This window comes from Tamandua tetradactyla, chromosome X, assembly GCF_023851605.1.
Source record: "Tamandua tetradactyla isolate mTamTet1 chromosome X, mTamTet1.pri, whole genome shotgun sequence".
Classification (NCBI taxonomy): domain Eukaryota; kingdom Metazoa; phylum Chordata; class Mammalia; order Pilosa; family Myrmecophagidae; genus Tamandua; species Tamandua tetradactyla.
The window spans coordinates 134,442,703-134,462,268 of NC_135353.1; the positions used below are offsets into that span (position 1 = coordinate 134,442,703).

The 19,566-nt window shown below is 37.9% G+C and overlaps 1 protein-coding gene across 2 annotated transcripts in view; it reads right to left on the reverse strand.

Annotated features, from left to right (window-relative positions):
* OTC (ornithine transcarbamylase) overlaps positions 1–18,214 on the reverse strand; it is a 75,835-nt gene extending 57,621 nt beyond the window's left edge. For both annotated transcript variants that reach the window (XR_013169503.1, XM_077146179.1), the window contains exons 1-2: positions 17,997–18,214; positions 818–956 (exon numbers count right to left, since the gene is read on the reverse strand). Coding sequence is in view for 1 of the 2 variants with exons in the window: in XM_077146179.1 (XP_077002294.1) it covers positions 818–956; positions 17,997–18,073 (216 nt within the window). In the remaining variant the exon portion in view is untranslated. The remainder of the gene's footprint in view (positions 1–817; positions 957–17,996) is intronic.
* Between the last annotated feature and the right edge of the window lie 1,352 nt (positions 18,215–19,566).

Consider the following 19,566-nt stretch of genomic DNA (forward strand, 5'->3'; position numbering starts at 1 on the left):
AACAAAGGCCTGGGATCTGGAAAACCTTTTCTCCTTTAAGGCCTTCTTTAGAAATGTCAGACCATAGTAGTTGCGCTCACTCCTGTCTTCAGTTTGTTCTTAAGAGCTTGGAGGTCTAGCCAACTAGATAAAACAATCAAGGACATGAAAAACTTTCTCAACCTGGAACCAAATCTTTAGAACACTTTTGAACAAGCTTGGAATAAGAAAATGTTTCCATAGTTAGACAGCCCAAAATGAAGCCACTGCATTAATTAAGGGCACTTCAAGCATAAATTCCTCAATATGCAAAATAATGCTTAGAGCTAAGCACCATATCCCATCATTTCTTCTACTTGGCTACCATTTAATTATTCTTTGTTATTCTAATTTTTTTAAAACACTGTCACATAATTATGATTTTTTGACATTATCCTAACTATCATATATTTTATTTGCATCCAAAATTGAAATTTGTTGCTAGAAAAATGTACAATTCTTATTTTTAACTTGATAGAAAACACCCAGAGAAAAGAAAGGAGTTACAAAAAGAAATCTTTTCAGACAAATGATTCCTTAGATTCTGATCCAACTAATAATGAATTTCAGCATTCCTTATGAAAGAAGTGCATTGATTTATTGAATAATTGATTTTTATGCTTTTTTTTTTTGTATGCCTGTTCACTAAGTAATAATCAGTTGCCCTGACTGTGTGGTTTTATTACTTAGCTACTGTTTAGAAATTTTAATGCCTTTTCTTTTCCCCGTTTCTTTGGGAAGGCTATCTTTAGAAAGGCTGAATGGTAGTAATGGAAGGGGAAACAAAAATGCTACATACTTCTCCTTTTTGTTTTATTCTAAATTTCAGATCTGCTGATAGCCATAGCATATACTTAATTTCTTCTCCTGTAAAATTCTTCAGAGTGAGGAGGTCTCGACCCTTCAGCTGTAAGTTATTTTGTAGGGTTTGTCCACACCTATGAAAAAAAGAAAGGAGAAATATGTATCTAAGAAAATATGTACCTGGTGATTTATTGTTACATTATTTATTGAAAGAAAACAACAAGTCATGCATAGTGCCAAGTGTCTCTACAAAGTGTTAATGCTTCGAATTTGATAGACCATGGTTTACATTTTGTAAGCCAGCATTTTGGGTTTTTGAGAGAAAAGAAGAATTTGAGGAAAGAGATTGAATTCTTATTTGCATGAAATAGTAGCAAAGCAAATTCTTATTTGCATGACTAATTGCTATTTACTAATCATGCAGCCTTGGGCAAGTTACTTAACCTCTTTGTTTTTTTTAATTTCAAAGTACATTTTAACAAGTAGTCATAGAACAGATTTCAGAGTTTGCTATGAGTTACAGTTCGACAATTTTAGGTGTTTCCCTAAAGACACTGAAGAATAAAAGAAATATCAATATAATGATTCAGCAGTCAATATCGTTTATTAAATCCTACTTGATCTGTTATATTTCTTCCTTCTCCTTTGATCCTTTTCCCAATCCTTAGAGGTATTTGGACTCTGCCTTCTCTAACTTTTTCATCTTGGAAAGGGATATCAATAATATGGAATAAGGGGATGGAACTAGGTGATGTTCTTGGAGAGGCTGGCCCCTCTGTGTGTCAGGGCTTATTTGGCGTAGGAACAAAACAACTTACAGCTAAAGGAAGAGGAGGTTGTAGTCTTCTGGAAAGTGATCTTAGTACATGAAACTTGTAGAATCTCAGATAGAGCCCTAGGCGTTCTTTAGGGTTAGCAGGAGTGGTTTTGGTTCGGGTTAGGCAAACCGTGGTAATTGGCAATATCTAGCTAAAGTTTGCATAAGAGTAGCCTCTAGAATAGCCTCTCAATTCCACTTGAAGTCTCTTAGCCACTAATATCTTATTTTGTTACATTTCTTTTTCCTCTTTTGGTCAGGAGGGCGTCAATCCCATGGTGCCAGGGCCAGGCTTGTCTTTGGGATCATGTCCCATGTTGCCAGGGAGACTTTCACCCGGGATGTCGTCTTCCAAATGTATGGAGGATGGGGAGGGTAATGGTTTCACTTACAGAGTTGGGCTTAGAGAGAGAGGCCACATCTAGGCAACAAAAGAGGTCCTCCAGAAGTAACTCTTAGGCATAACTATAGGCAGGCTTAGATTCTCTACTACAGAAATAGGCTTCACAAAAGCAAGCCTCAAGTGTAAATCTCCTGGCAACATGAGACATGATTCCTGGGGATGAGCTGGGACTCAGCATTATGGGATTGAGAACGCCATCTTATTTATTTATTTTTAACTGACACACCAAAACAACATACAAATATGAACATTCTTAACATACAAATATTCCACACACAGTGTACAATCAATGGCTCACAATATCATCACATAGTAGTTTATTCATCACCATGATCATTTTTTAGAACATTTGTATCACTCCAGAGAAAAAACTCATATATATCATACCCCTTACTCCTCCCTCTCATTGATCACTAGTATTTCCATCTACCCAATATATTTTAACCTTTGTTCTCCCTACTTTTTTCTATACCCCTTACTCCTCCCTCTCATTGATCACTAGTATTTCCATCTACCCAATATATTTTAACCTTTGTTCTCCCTATTTTTTTCTATACCCCTTACCCCTCCCTTTCATTGATCACTAATACTTCAATCTACTCTATTTGTTTCAACATTTGTTCCCCCTACTACTTATTTATTTTTAATCCATATTTTTTACTCATCTGTCCATACTGTAGATAAAAGAAGCTTCAGACACCAGGCTTTCACAATCACATAGTCACATTGCATAAGCTATATCATTATACAATTATCTTAAAGAAACATGGCTACTGGAACACAGCTCTACAGTTTCAGGCACTTCCCTCTAACCTCTCTAATACACCTTAAACTAAAAAGGGGATATCTATATAATGTGTAAGAATAACCTCCAGGATAACCACTCTACTCTGTTTGAAATCTCTCAGCTAACTGACACTTGATTTTGTCTCATTTCTCTCTTCCCCCTTTCAGTCAAGAGTATTTTCTCAATCCCTTGATGCTGAGCCCCAAGTCATTTTAGGATTTCTGTCCCATATTGCTAGGGAGGTTTATACCCCTGGGAGTCATGTTCCACTTACAGAGGGGTAAGACAGTGAGTTTGCTTGTCATGTTGGTTGAGAGAGAGAGGCCACATCTGAGCAACAAAAGAGATCTCTGGGGATGACTCTTAGGCCTAATTTTAAGTAGGCTTAGCCTATCTTTTAAGTTTTATATGAACAAACCCCAAGATTGAGGTCTTGGCCTATTGATTTGGTTGTCCCTACTGCTTGTGAGAATATCAGGACTTCCCCAAATGGGGATGTTGAATTTTTCCCCTTTCTCACCATTCCCCCAAAGGGACTTTGCAAATATTTCTTTATTCACTGTCCAAATCATTCTGGGGTTTATCGGGGCATCACACTGGACAAACCTACAAAATCTCATGACCTGTTTAAGGTTCCATGTACTTATGGTGTTCAGTTAACTTGTCCATATAAGTTATATTAGAAATGCATTAGTCAAAATGCAAATTTTGTACCAAATAAACATTTTTTTCTTTAGTCTCACACATAAGTTAAAGTTTTAAAATATGAATTACTATCTATTTTCAACAACCTGCAGTACTGACATTCCTTTGTTCTTCCTCACGCAAAATCATTTTTAAATTTGTATATTTAGTCACTATCATTATACACTCTGGGCATTCCTAGATTATACCATCTCAGTCTTTATCATCTATCTTTCCTTCTGGTTTCATTTGTGCCCCTAGGCCTCCTCCTTCTATCATTCTCATGTTCAGCTTCATTCGGTGTTCTAACATTATTGTATTACAGTTAGGTAGTATTGTGCTATCCATTTCTGAGTTTTTACAATCAGTCCTGTTGCACAATCTGTATCCCTTCAGCTCCAATTACCCAATATATACCCTATTCTATCTCCTGGTGACCTCTGTTTCTTAATTGAAATTCTCCAAGTTCATTCATTAATGCTAGTTCGTATCAGTGAGACCATACAGTATTTGTCCTTTTGTTTCTGGCTAATCTCACTCAACATAACGTCCTCAAGGTCCATCCATGCTATGACATGCTTCATGACTTTATTCTGTCTTCGTGGTTCCTCAGGAAGCTAAGTATAGAATTGCCATATGACCCAGCAATACCATTGCCAGGTATCTGTTCAGAGGGCATGAGGGCAAGGACAAAAACGGACAATTGCACACCAATGTTTATAGCAGCATTATTTACAATTGCCAAGAGGTGGAAACAGACCAAATGTCCATCAACAGAAGAGTGGTTAAACAAGCTGTGCTATATGCATACAATGGAATATTATGCAGCTGTGAGAAAGCCTTCTTAACCAAAAGGGTAAAGAGAGAAATGAGACAAAATAAATTTCAATGGCTGAGAGATTTCAAACAGAGTTGAGAGGTTATCCTGAGGGTTTTTCCTATGCATTCTATAGATATCCCTTTTTAGTTTGTGGTATATTGGAGTGGCTAGTGGGAAGTACCTGAAACTGTTTAACTGTAGTCCAATAGCCTTGATTCTTGAAGGCAATTGTATAACTATATAGCTTTTACAATGTGACCGTGTGATTGTGAAAACCTTCTGGCTGATGCTCCTTTTATCCAGGGTATGGATGGATGAGTAAAAAAATAAGGACAAATAAAGAAATAATAGGGGGGATAAGGAGAAAAAAAATTGGGTAGATTGTAATACTAGTGGTCAATGAGAGGGAGGGGTAAGAGCATGGGATGAATGGGTTTTTTCATTTGTCTTTTATTTCTTTTTCTGGAGTGATGCAAATGTTCTAAAAATGATCATGGTGACAAATGCACAACTATGTGATGAAAAAAAAAAAGAACCGAGTAATGACAGAGACTATATAGCCCACAAAGCAAAAATATTGATTATTTGGCCCTTTATGGAGAAAGTTTGCAGAGACCCATCTTAGGTGATAACAGTAAAGACAGTCCTGGTCATTGGCTCAAAAGAAAAAAAGAAGCAAGCCTCAAGATTAAGGGCTTGGCCTATTGACTTGGGGGTCCCTTATGTTTGAGACAGTATTAGGGATTTCTGTCGGGGTAAAGCTTGATAGTTACCAATTTTTCCTCCCATCCCTCAAGGGATTTTGCCAATACTTTTTAAATTAACTGCCCCAAATACTTTGGGATATATTTGGGTAGTACTACATTAAGCTATACCTAATTACAAGCCCTCATTGCCATTCTGGGTTCCATGTGTTTCAGACTTAATCTCTCTTTGTGCCAAAATTTCTCATCTAGAAAATAAGTATAACAATATTTCAGGTCTATTGTGAGGATGAAATTATTTACTACAGACAGGATCTGGCAAATAATAGGCACTTGATGAATTTTAGCTATTAAAATTGAAATCATGAGATTGAACAAGCAGAATTTGTAAGATTCAATAGAAAACAATTTCATTCTTTTTCTCCTAATGTCCTTCAACTTCTTTCTGGGAGACTTTTTCTTTTCCTGTCTGTGGATGAAGATACAGTGGGCCATGGGGCTTTTTTACTCACTTTCAGAAAATAAAATGTCCTCTGCTTACTTTATTCCCTCCAAGAGTCTTAGTAAAATAATTGTTTCCAGTTGAGTATAATAATAACAACAATAATGATTATGGTGACAATTTTTTAAAAACTTAAACTTATTTCGTATTAAAGTTTTTGCACTCCCAGCTCAGTCCTGATTTAAGCAAGCCTATTTTACAGGGGTAATAGCAGTTATAAGTTATTTCCTCTGTTTCCCTGCCTTCAGTTTCTCCAAACGTAAAGCCAAGCGAAGATGAGAAGTAAAGGACTAGTGAAAATTTGGCTCTGTTCTAGCAATCTAGCACTGGTATAGCTGTTTGAGGCTGACTCTCTTGTGGAGTACTCTTGGGGGTCCTTTGGAGAGCTCCCTCGTCACTAAGAATATCTCACAGCAGTCCTTAATGCAAACAATTACATTTCCTCTGGCATCCTAGGGAACACATCCAGCCTCATTTTTCTGATGTCTCTCCAGCCCTCCAGGAAGTCTCTGGGTGTTGTCTGAAACAATGCCGTGTTAGGTCTCTTTCTCATTCCATATTGGTTCATGGGAAGTCCTCTATGTTCTTTGTTTGAGAAGAGTCAGGTGCATCCAAGTATAGCCTCCTCTCTTGTTCTGCCCAAACAGTTTGCCAAACCAATCCCTCTCACTTTAGATTTTTCAGGCATAAGCCTGACATCCGTTCTCTATGTCCCCTAGCTCTCTCATGTAAGAGACTGGTCCCATCAGCACCACATTACTTAGGCTTAAGGTGGAAAAAGTGAACTCCCTTCATGGAGGTCACTTCATACACAATGGTGACAATCTTCAAACCTCTTCTTTTGATTTCCAACTAATATTTTGGTTTATCCAAGCCATTTTATAAGCTGGAGATGGTCACCAATGGGTCACAAAATTTATTCTTGTCTATCTTCTTCATAAGTCCTGTTTTAGTCATCTGGCATTTAAATGAGGGAAGAGTTGGCACTTATTGGGCCTGGGCAGAAACTAAGAAGGAAAGAGTCCCGTTCTAACATTCTGTTACATTGTGATGATAATGATTATTAGTTGGGGTGATCAATCTATAAAACAAACAGTATTTATTCCTTCTTTATTTCCAGTGTTACTTCATTCTGACAATAATTAGTGCTGCATACCACTAGAAATTATGTATAACCAAAGACCAATTGTAGTTAACCACATGTATTAGACATTAATTTTCCTAGAAGTAAAGGGACCATCACAAAATGAATTCTAACTTACAAAGAAAGCTTGTGCAATTTAGGATATGTAAGTCCTGTGGTGGGATTTACGTATGCCTTTTTGCAGCCTTGTCAAATATAAATTGGCCATAGATGTGAGGGTCTATTTCTGAACTTTCAATTCAAGAGTCAATTGGTCAGTATATCTATCCTTATGCCATTACCATGCTGTTTTGACCACTGTAACTTTGTAATACATTTTAAAGTCAGGAATTGTGTGTCCCCCAAATTCGTTATTCTCTTTCAAGATGTTTTGGCTATTTGGAACTCCTTATGCTTCCAAATAAATTTGATAATAGGCTTTTCATTTCTGCAATGTAAGCTGTTGGAAATTTGATTAAGATTGTGCTAAATCTGTAAATCTGTTGGGTGAGAACTAACATCTTAACAACAGTTACTCTTCCAATTCATGGACTCAGAGTGTCCTTCCATTTATTAAGGTCTTCTTTAATTTCTTTTAGCAATGTTTTGTAGTTTTCTATGTACAGTCTTTTACATCCTTGGTTAAGTTTTTCCTAGGTATTTAATTCTTTTGGTTGCTATCGTTAATGGAATTTTTTTTTTATTTCTTCCTCAGATTGCACATTAATACTGTATAGATACACTACCAGTTATTGCATGTTGATCTTGTATCCCGCTACTCTGCTGAACCTGTTTATTAGCTCTAGCAGCTTTGTTGTAGATATTTTGGGAATTTCTATATATAGGTTAATATTATCTGCAAATGGTAAAAGTTCTACTTCTTCCTTTCCAATCTGAATGCCTTTTACATTTTTTCTTGCCTAACTACTCCAGCTAGAACTTCTAGTGCAATGTTAAATAACAATGATGACCATGAACATCCTTGTCTCGTTCCAGATCTTAAAGGGAAAGCTTTCAGTTTTTCACCATTGAGTACAATGTTAGCTGTGGGTTTTTCATATATGCCCTTTATTAGTTGAAGATGACTCCTTTTATTTATATCTTTTGAAGTGTTTTTATCAAGAAAGGAAGCTGGATTCTATCAAATGCCTTTTCTGCATCAGTCAAGATAATCATGTGTTGTTTTTTCTCTTTGATTTGTTAATGTGGTGTAATATATTAATTGATTTTCTTGGGTTGGTCCACCATTGAATTCGTAAGATAAAATCCACTTGATCATGGTATATAATTCTTTCAATGTGTTGTTGGATTCGATTTGTGAGTATTTTGTTGAGGTTTTTTTCATCTATATTCATGAGAAAAATTGGTTTGTAATGGTCTTTTCTTTTAGCATCCTTATCTGGCTTTGGTATTAGGGTTATGTTGCCTTCATAGAATAGTTGGTTAGTGTTCCCGCCTCTTCAGTTTTTTGAAACAGTTTGAGCAGGTTTGATATGAATTAATCTTTGGTAGAATTCAACTGTGAAGCCATCTAGTCCTGGGCTTTTCTTTAGCGGGGGGGGGGCGGGGGTTTGATGACTCATTCAATCTCTTTACTTGTAATTGGTCTATTGAGGTCTTCTATTTGTTCTAGAGTTAATGTGGGTTGTTTGTTTGTTTCTAGGAATTTGTCCATTCCATCTAAGTTTCTAATTTATGGGCATACAGTTGTTCATAGTGTCCTAAAATGCATGAAGTATGTCATAGCTTAGTTTTGTCTCTTTTTTTTACCTTTTCAGTTACTGTAACTGATAATCTTCATTTCTACACTCTACTCCAAGTTTCTCTCCCCTGTCTTTTCCTTTCAGCCTGCAGAACTCCATTTAGTATTTCTTGTAGGTCAGGTTTCTTATTGATGATCTCTCTCAGTTTCTGCTTATCTGTCAATATTTTAAACTCTCCCTCATTTTTGAGACAGCCTTCCTAGATAAAGAATTTTTGAGTGGTAATTTTTCTCTTTCAGTACCTTAAATATATCATACCATTTTCTTCCTGCCTCCATGGTTTCTGATGAGAAACCTGCACTTAGTCTTATTGCAGATCCCTTGAGCATGATGAATTGCTTTTCTCTTTCTGCTTTCAGGATTCTCTCTTTGTCTTTGGCATTTGGCATTCTGATTAGTATGTGTCTTGGAGTAGGTCTATTAGGATTTATTCTGTTTGAAGTATGTTGCACTTCTTGGATGTGAACATTTATGTCTTTCATAAGAGGTGGAAAATTTTCAGTCATTATTTCATCAAATATTCTTTCTGCCCCTTTTCCCTTCTCTTCTCCTTCTTGGACACCCATGACATGTATGTTTGTGTGCTTCACGCTGTCATTCAAATCCCTGAGACCCTGCTCAATTTTTTCCATTCTTTTCTCTATCTGTTCTTCAGTCTGTAAGATTTCAATTTTCTTGTCTTCTAATTCGTGGATTCATTCTTCTGCCTGTTCATATACACTGTTGTATGCCTCTAGTGTATTTTAATAACTTCTATTGTGCCTTTCACTTCCAAAATTTCTGTTATATTTCTCTTTATATTTTAAAATTCTTCTTTATGCTCACTTAGTGTCTATTTATTATCTATTATCTCTTTAGCTATATTTTCTTTCTTCTCCCTGAATTGACTTAGGAGGTTTGTTTGAACATCTTGAATAGTTGTTTCAAATTCTGTGTCTCCTCTGAAGGTTTAATTTGTACTTTTATGGGCCATATCTTCCTGTTTCTTAGCATGACTTTTAATTCTTTTGCTGATGCCTAGGCATCTGATTATCTTGATGTGTTTATTCTGAATATCCATTTCTCTCTCTTGCCTAGGGTTTTATGGTTGATCGGCCTTGATTAAGGCTCTGAATTGGCACTTGGCTCAACTTCTTCTAGACCTTTATAACTTCCCATGTTTAGAACATCAGACTTTTTTCAGCTCTTCTTCATCCGATTCTCATTCTGGATATGTGGCACAATTTTTAAGTTTGTACTATTTGTGCAGTTGTTTCACCCTCCCAGGAGAAAGCTTCCTTTCCTCTGTTCCTTCTCTGGGCATCTTGATCTGTTCTTTTGTTTGTTTGTTTTTTGTTTATGTTTTCTTTTGCCTCTATAGTTTTTTTTAACAGCTCTTTTATGGCAAATTTTAGGAGTATTGTCACTTGGGGAGAACTTTCTCTAGTCAGTATTTTCCAGTTAAAATAGGACCCAGGGCGGGGTAGGGGGTTGGTGCACAGGTAGCTCAGTTATAGAATTCTCACCTGCTATGTGAGACCTAGGTTCAATTCCTGGCCCATGCACCTCCTCTCCCCTGAAAATAGGCCAATCATATACATATCACATATCTGCCGCTGTGCGTGTATACGCATAGATATAAAAATACATGTATGTAGGGAGACACATAAAAATAAAAACAGGGCCAGGGACCCAGAAATGGAATGCAGGCCAGCTCCAAAGAGGGCTGTGGAGAGGGTCAGGAAGGATGCCTTTTTGATGAGGCCCTGTAGCTGCACTTTTCTGACCTGCCCAGCAGACAGAACCCTTCAGCAAACCATTGTCCACAGCCCTTGGGAGGCACTGTGTCTTTAAACCTCCACTGCTTTTGCTCCTGTCAGAGGAGGGCTAACACACAGCTCAGAGCCAGGAATCAGCAATCTGAATTGCTTCCATGTCCCTCTTTGTCCACAACAGCTAGTCAGGACCAGACCCTGAAGCAGCTGGCCTTAAGAGTGGGGGATGGGTACATGCAGCCACCATGGAGTGAGCTACTCACCATTCTTTACCACAATATTCTTCTTGTCCTTCTCTGGATGCTGTATAGTGCTCCCCGTTGTCTCCAGAGCCCCAGAACAGTTGTTTAAACCAGTTCCTGCCTATCCCCTAACTATTTTGGAGGAGGATTGAGTCATGGAGCCTCTCTGCCATCTTCCCCTGAATTTCCCCTGTGTATCCAGGCTGTATTTTCGCGGAGAGCTGAAACTCAGATTCCTGGTTATTTTAGAGCCCACAAAAGCTGAGTCTCCAAATTGCTCTATTTAAGAGATTCACTATCCTCTTCCACTCTCAGCCCTGCAGAGTTGCTGTTTTTATTTTGTATCCTTTCCCCTCTTAATTCTCACATGGCTACAGTTTTCATGTAAGAGAATCTCATTAAGTTTTGAATTATACTGTTATTGTTGAGTCAGAGAAATAGAAATGAAAATTAGAAGGAAATGAAAATTTGCTGGGAACTAAATTTTCCCACTTTTCCCTGCAAGGAAACAGGAAAATGATGGTGAAAGAGGAAGAACAATAACACCTTTTGCCTGTTTAAAAAAAACTCTAATTCCCAGATTGAGGGCACTAAAATGTCTCTGGAGTGCCCTTAATTTGTCCTCAGACACCTCAAGAAGCCCCTAAATTGGGGGCTGGATGGGATTAGGATTGGGTTTAGGATTAGGGTTAATGTACTGCGGTTGGGATTGCCCTGTTAGATGTTTCTCTTTCTATTCCTCTGCAGCCAGAAGATTTGAAAATAAAGGTAGAAAGATGATAACAAAAATCCTACTTGAATCTCACTCTTGTTGCCCTGGGATCACACCTCCAATAAATACTAGTGAATAAGCTTTGCTTCAGGCTCTATTTGCTAGTGAACCCAGGCTAAAACATGTCCTAATTATTATTTTTTAATACAAGCAGTTCTCACTTTGCTTGGTAGTATGGGACCATAAAAGTAACCACATAATCTAAACCCACACAAAACAACCTTAATAACCAATGGAATAAAATTACTGACAGACTCTGAAAGAAGTGATGTGAATGGTCACTGATCATGATGTGTACCTGTTATTTATAGAGATTTGCAGATGAAAAAGCTAGCAGTGAATTTGTACTTTATGCAATTACTCACAATTAACATACCACGGTAACTGAAATTTGAACTGTCTTTTGGGGGGACTGGCATTATTTAACTAAACCATGACAATTGAAATGTGTGCATATTGGGACCAATAAAATTTGTCCAAAGGAAGGACTACCTATATTCCACATATTTTCCCATCTCAAGACCTTTCCATATATCATTACCTCTGTACAGAACACTCTCTCAGTACTCAAGACTGGCTTCTCACCCTAGGTTGGGGGATTAAATACCAGGTCTTATGAAATGCCTTCTCTAACTGTTCTGCCTAAGTAGGTCTTCACTTCCTTCTGTTCATTTCCTTCATTTTCACAATTTTAATATATATTTATGTGCCTGTTTATTGTTTACTTTTTATCTTCCCTCTGCATTATATGATCTGTGAAGTCAGGGATTCTGCATTTATTGCAGTGCCTGGGATATAGTGGGCACTAAGTAAATATTTCGTAAATAAACAGGTGAATGAATGAATGAGAGTAGATCTCTGGCTCAGAAGTAAATTGATTTGTATAAAATCAATTTTATACAAGACTTCTGGGAGTGAGTGAATTTGGAGAGATTTGTTGTAATGGATTTCCCACGTCCTGACCAAGGTCTGAGGATGAGAAAAGACAAAGAGGCCCCCAAACAGAATTGATGTTGAGGGAGGAGCAAGCATGGGCTGTGGCCCAGGCTGAACACAAGGCCTAAAAGTCCTAAGAATTGGTTGTAGCCTAGTGTGTTTCTAAAGCGGAAAGCCACTGGGGCCTAACCACTGTGGTAAAGTATTTGCACTACTGGGAACAATGCTCAGAAATATGAGTGTGGATCCTAAACACAGCACTCTGAGTCTAATGCCAAAACCTGGAACACTGGCGAGAGGACCTGGTTGGACAAATGTTTGCACAAAGCACCATGAGGGTAGAATCTGAAGTACAGTAATGGTGAACTATACTGATATTTAAACTTCCCCATCTGGGGAATTCCTGATATGTTCACAAGCAGTGGGGACAACTGATTCAATAAGCTGAGACTTTGATCTTGGGGCTTGCCCCTATGAAGCTTATTCCTGTAAAAGAGAGGCTAAACTTACTGATAATTATGCCTGAGTCACCCCCAGAAAACCTCTTTTGTTGCTTAGATGTGGCATGTCTCTCCAAGCCAACTTGGCAGGTGAACTCACTGCCCAACCCCTTACCTGAGACATGACTCCCAAGGGTGTAAATCTCCCTGGCAAAATGGGACATAACTCCTGGGATGATCCAGGACCCGGCATCATGGGATTCAGAATGCCTTTTGACCAAAAGGGGGAATAGAGAAATGAGACAAAATAAAGTTTCAGTGGCTGAGAGATTTCAGAGCTGAGAGGTTATCCTGGAGGTTATTCTTACTCATTATATAGATATCCCCTTTTTAGTTTATGGTGTATTGGACTGGCTAGAGGGAAGTACCTGAAACTGTTGAGCTTTGTTCCTGTAGCCTTGATTCTTGAAGATGATTGTATAAAGATATAACTTTTACAATGTGACTGGTGATTGTGAAAACCTTGTATCTGATGCTCCTTTTATCCGGGGTATAGACAGATGGAAGAAAATAAGGATAAAAATAAATAAATAATTGTGGGGAATAGAGGTAAAAAATTTGGTAGATTGAAATAATGGTGGTCAATGAGAGGGAGGTGTAAGGGGTTTGGGATGTATAAGGATTTTTTTTTGCCTTTTTATTTCTTTTTCTAGAGTGACACAAATGTTCTAAAAATGATCATGGTAATGTGTACATAACTGTGTGATGATATTGTGAGCCATTGATTGTATACTATGGTTGAACTGCACATGTGTAAAGATTTCTCAATAAAAATATTTTTAAAAAAAGAATAATTCCCCATGGTTTTTGAAGGCAAAAGGGGTAGGATAGTAGATATTGTACATTTGTCCGTACTGGCATGTGAGGGCTTGAGTGATTAACTGGAAAGTTTTGTTTTTAAATTGCTCCTCCACCAGAGGTGAAGGGGGTCAGATTATTTACACCATTGAAAAACTGTTAAAGTAGTCACCACCTTTCTCAATTCTACCCAGTAGGTGGGGCAGGAAATGTTCGCTTGGGGAAGAGAACTGTTTTTTATAGATATCATGAGCTTACCAGGAAAATTTATCACTGGAAGGAAAACAAACACAATGGTCCAAGTTTAAATCTCTATCCTGTTTACTACTTACTCATGAGCCTCACTTTGGCTCTGAAATGGAGCTGCCTTACCCTTTTCTTCTGCTACTTAAAAATTAGAGAAAAATAGAACTCCACAGTTGTACCGTGCTAAAATACCTGTGCCATAGGCTCCTTTCCTTCTGGTCTATGTCAAGGGTACTTTGAAAGCATTTTCTTACTTTTTGGTGATAAACCCGTACTCAAAATAGCCAAGTAAAATCACTGGCATAAATGGCTATTAATTGCTCATAAATGTTCCAAGCCTCAGTTAGAGGTTGCCCACTCCAGTTCACAAGGAGCAAAATCAAAGCCAGAATCACTATTTTAGTCTTCTTGGTAAACCAGACCCAAATCACTTCATCATTCTTCGGCCAGGACATAATAGGGAGGAAATAATATTGAAAAAAACAATGGGAACCACGGACAGATTTGGAGCCAGAGTTTTTTGGAAAAGTAAAGACACTAGTTTATGATATTAATTTTATCCCTTGCAAAAAATAATTACAGAGATTTCTCAACCCTAAATCACTCAATGCTAAAAAACCAAGCCAAAGTAATAATAGAACCCTGTGTTGGCTTTACCCAAATATCTTCCTAGTTAGAAAATGGAAGACTATTTTCTACTGGCAGAATGAAGCCTTTCATTGCTGGAGTCTGCATTTTCTAACTTTGGTAAATATTTTGGGGGATATGGGAGGCCTGGATGTGTTCCCTGGTATGTTTGTATTTTGTTGGAAGAGAAAGTACTTGATTAGTGTAAAATATGGTCAGTCAGAAACTGACTTTGCCAGAGTAGGAAAAAATCAGTGTTAAATGATATTTTGATCCCCATGGAGAATTTGAGATAAAGGCTTTAGCTTCTGGAGGCATAAGAGCCAGCCAATGTGTCATAGCTGAGATTTTTGTGTTCCTTTAATGTTACATATTAATGCAGCAGTTAAGGCATACTGTTTTTTTCCTTTCTGATACATTTTGGCTATATATAAAAAAAAGGATTTGGGGAAAAGGTAGATTGGCCAACTCAATCAATCTGGGGAGTCAAGGTAATCAAAGCAGTGGAGTGAAAAGAGGAGAAGCCTGAAATCTTTGAATTCCAGTTCTAATTCAGTCCCAATTGGGGAATAAACAGTGAGTTTGGGAAGGTCATTTGCCACAATCCTTCATCTGAAAAATTAAGAAAGTGAATCAAATCAGTGATTCTCAATGTTTTTGTCTTCTACAACACTCAAGAGTTTATAAACAGAAGATATCCCCACAGGCCATATCAGAGCCAACTGAATTCTCAGTGCCCTAGTTTTAATTCTAGCCCTTTCTTTCCTTCTCAGGAAAGAATGTGGGAATGCATGCAAGGGAGAGTGACTTTGTTCTCATAATAACCTTGAATCTGATCCTGTTTACTTGAAAGAAAAAAAAACACAAATCACTCCCAAATCTGCTTACTTTATTATTAATAAAAATATACTTCCAACAGTCCTCATTATTGCCAAATACCCATACGTAGTATAAATTATCATTGATAACCAGGTGACCAGGTTCTTTCTAAGATCCCTTAGATATTCAATATTCTAAAGTTGTGAAACGTCTCTTCATGCAAAAATTGAGGAATTCAGATGAGGTTTAGCCTTGTACAGAACCACTATTAAAGGGCTGGAAAACTGAAACTGTTGAAAATCTGTGACTGCCTCTACTTCTTTTGTTTAAGCTAAATTACTAAATTACTAAAAATAACAAAACCAGAAAAACTCATCAAACTCTACTGTTGGCCAAGGGAAACATCATGACCCTATTCTATTCCTGCCTTATTGGTTTTCTGAAGTCAAGTCATTTAAAAGGCCTTCCTTTGCAGTTATGACACAAAATATTAATAATCAAAGAGCATTGTTTCCTCTCCTGTCTTAGAAAGCTTGGATGGCCTATAATCTCTTTGTCTGTGTGTCCGTGTTTCTATAGATGAGCATGTGGGGCGGGGGGGAGGCGAAGAGAACATAATGAGTTATATAAAGCCCTTAGAGAAGTCTGGAATGAAATACCTGAAAACCATTCACCTCAGGCTCCAATTCATAACCTCCACAGAACTGGGTGGCTTAGTTCAATATTCTCTGAAGAAATTTCTATTTGTGAGATGAAATTGAACTGCACTTACAAATTGGTCTGCTCTGACAAAGAATGAGATTTTTTAGTGGTTTCTTTAAAAGCTATAAGTGGTTTTCCTATAGCCAACAAATCATAGGACACTCTCTATTATCCAAACAGGCTGTAGAACCTTCTTTGTGAGATGAAAAGCCTGTAGATTGGGGGTTTTCGGCAGTCTTGATGTCTGATCCTATTGATTTGTTAAATAACGAAATAAATAAATACAAAAATAAATAAATTATTGACTAAACATGATTGATCCATCAAGGGTTCAGCCTTAGTAAGCTGTTGACTTCACAATGAACACTGTTTTATGGCATTGCCAAACCCTAACCACATATTTCCTTTTATTCTCTAGTGGTCAATTCACGTGGTATGTTTTGTAACAAGAGTCCTGCCCGATTCCCCAGAGAGATGAGGGAGGGGGTGGAACTCAAAGTTCTGCAAAAGCCTGAAAATCAAATAAAAGTGTAACACAGGCAAAACTGACAGGAAGCTTTTCTTCATTTGTGGGGGCTTTGCCAAATGTTGTAGGTCTTACTGGAGATCAGCAATACAGAGTTCACCTAGCCGGCAAGTCGAGTGGCTAGCTAAAAGAGTAGGAAAGAAAAACTTCCACACCACATAAGAACGCCACCATTTGAATGTTATTCCATTTTTTCAATGGAGAGTTATTTAACACGGGTGACTCAAGGCTTTCATATTTTCAAGTAGCAGGTATGGATCTGGGATGATTTAGCCATCCTTTTGCCCAAGCCCCCATTCATGTGAGAGATGCATAAGGCATGGTTGAAAGTAGGTGCTCAATAAATATTTGTTGAATAAATGATTGAAGCATGCTGTGATGTAGACAGAACAGGCATTCTTTTTTTTTTCCCTCATTGTGTGGGTAAAGCAACATTAGCAGGGAAGTTTAGTGACTTGCTGAAGGTCATATAGATAGCAAGTTGTAAAACAGTGGTAAAATCAAGGCTTTTCTCCAGATATTTGGGTTATAGGATCTAAATCTGGCACTAATGGGTAAACTCTATTACCTCTCTGGGCTTCATTTCCTTTATTTGTAAATTAAGAGAAGGCATTACACAGTGGCTCTGAGGTGCCACCTAGAGCTAAAACTCTGGGCTTAATTTACACTATCATTTACACTGTCACCCTGGCATCTAGAAAGACATATTCACCAAGGAAGTTGTGCTAATGGTGAAATCCAGAGAACCTAGAGCTATCAGGTGGTTCAAAGAGGGAGGCAGAAGGGAGGCCCAAGGCCACTGTCATTGTCAGCTTCCTAAGAGTAGGAACAAACTCCAGACTTGCTTTAGAAATTTCTTCCTTTAGGAAGTCAGGGGGTTGTTTGAGGTTGTTTAGGGTTATAAAGAGACTGTAGGGGGATTCTGATTAACATGCAATTCTTCTAGTAACTTTCTGGCAACAATGTCTGCCCCTGATAGCCTTGCCCAGAGAACTCCTCTCCCTGACCCCTTCCCCACTGAAACAACCCACTCCACCTTCACCAACCTCATACTGAAGGGCAGTAATCAGGATGTAAGCTTTGATCGTGAATTCACTGAAGACAAAGCCTCCTTTGCACATGCCACCAAGAATTGCAGAGATCCATTTCAAATTTGTATTTCAAAATGAAATATATATATATATATATCCCCTTCACATATAAGACTCCTCTTCAGCAGCCTTTTTGTAAATATTTATCTAGTTGCTGTTTGGGACCTGTTTTTATAAAATCAGCTAAATCCAGGCACCCTAGAGTGACAGATTATTTTCAAGCAAACTCAAATACAAGCTGATGGCCCTGTGCAAATTAGTTCCTCTAGTTTTCTTCAGCCAGTTGCTGAATGTACACAAACGGAATATGTCAAGAACACTTAGTCTGTTACACCTGCCTCAGTTAGCTTGCTCCACAGCTCATGATGAAATCTGATTACAGAAGGGCTGAGAAATTAAAGCTCAGCTGGAATTAGAGACAGCTGTCTCAAACAAGAGTGGAACATGGCACTACACCCTACAGAAAGATGCCTCCTGCGGCTGCTCTCCTCTGCAGAATGCAATTTCATTTATCACCACAGTTGCAAAGTCAGACACAAATCTCTGGCTTTTACTTACCGAAAATTTCGAACCATGATACGGCGACCAATTCTAAGAGCTTCAGTGTTCAGCAGGGTCCTCAAATTAACCAGCATCTTCTTTTTGATAATGAAAAGGATAAATCTATGCTTTTGTAGAACTCCACACTAAGTTAGCCAGTGGGAAGCTAGGAATGCTTTCAATTGCAGTGAAGGGACAAAGGTAATATCACCTTTCAACTACCTTATCAGACTCCCCTGGTCAGAGATTGTGCAGGGCAGGGTGCAGGAGCTTTGACCTTTAATCCAAGCTCTCCCACTATACAATTTTTGAGAAGGAATCCTGACTCTCTCAATGTTCCATCCTACGCATTTTTCTCAATATATTTATGCTGCCACATACTTGTAAAAAATCAATTGACAAGTACTCACTGAGGATATAATATATGCAAGTCACTGCGGTGCTTGCTGCCATGAGGATACATAGGAATAACTCATTCAGAAAATGTGAATTGGCAATGCAAAACCCCAGATGTAGACATGACAGCCCTGAATATCTGCAATGATATTACTTTCCTACCTCTATGTCCCAGACTTTCCATGCAAACAAATAGAAGGAAGTGTCCTGGAAGCTTTTTATTTTTTTGGTGGCGGGGAGCTGGAGAGAGGATAGAGTTATAGGGAAAGATCTCAGTCCTATAGCTTCTTTTGTGTTTTTCACGTAGTATGTCTCCAAAATACAGTAATAAGAATGCAAGCTTTTATCATGAATTCACTGGAGAAGAGCCTCCTTTGCACATGCCAATAGGTGTTACTTTAAAACCTATCGGTCCTAGGAGGAACCCACAATTGGAAGAAGTGGGGAGGGCTGTACAGTATTCTCTCCCCATGGTGACCACTGCAGATCACTAAAGGGACATCCACAGCTTCACATTCATTCATTCATCCTCAATTATAAATAGGATGGTTTCAAAGTCTATTCTGTGTCAGATCCTGGACTAGATTTTATGGATTCAGAAAGGGTGATAAGATTTGTAAATAAATACCCATAATACAAGCCCATAGGAGAGGTCCAACTAAACAAAGTGCTGCAGCATCAGAGTGAAGGGGGAAAGCTCTAACCTTGGAAGGGTAGAGGTAAAAGAGAGAGAGAGACAGGGGTAAGGACTGCCTTTTCTTGTCAAATTATATGACTTTATTTCACCCAGGCAAGCACTTGCTAGAAGTTTGTATGATGAAAGAAAAGGTGTTATTTTAAAACTAACTATGAACAACACTGAATTATATTTGTGAATGTGGTTGAAAGGGGAAATTTAGGTTGTTTATATGTTACTAGAATAAAAATTAAAAGATAAAACAGAATTGTACAACACAATGAATCCGATGTAAACAATGGACTATAGTTAATAGTACAATTATAGAAACGTTTTTTCATGAATTATAACAAACGTACCACACTAATGCAAGGTGTTAATAATAGGGTGGTATATGGGGAAAAAACACACTAATGTAAACTATGGACTACAGTTAATAGTACAATTAAAATATTCTTTCATCAGTTGGAACAAAGGTACGACATTAATGCAAAGTGTTAATAATGGTGTGGGGGA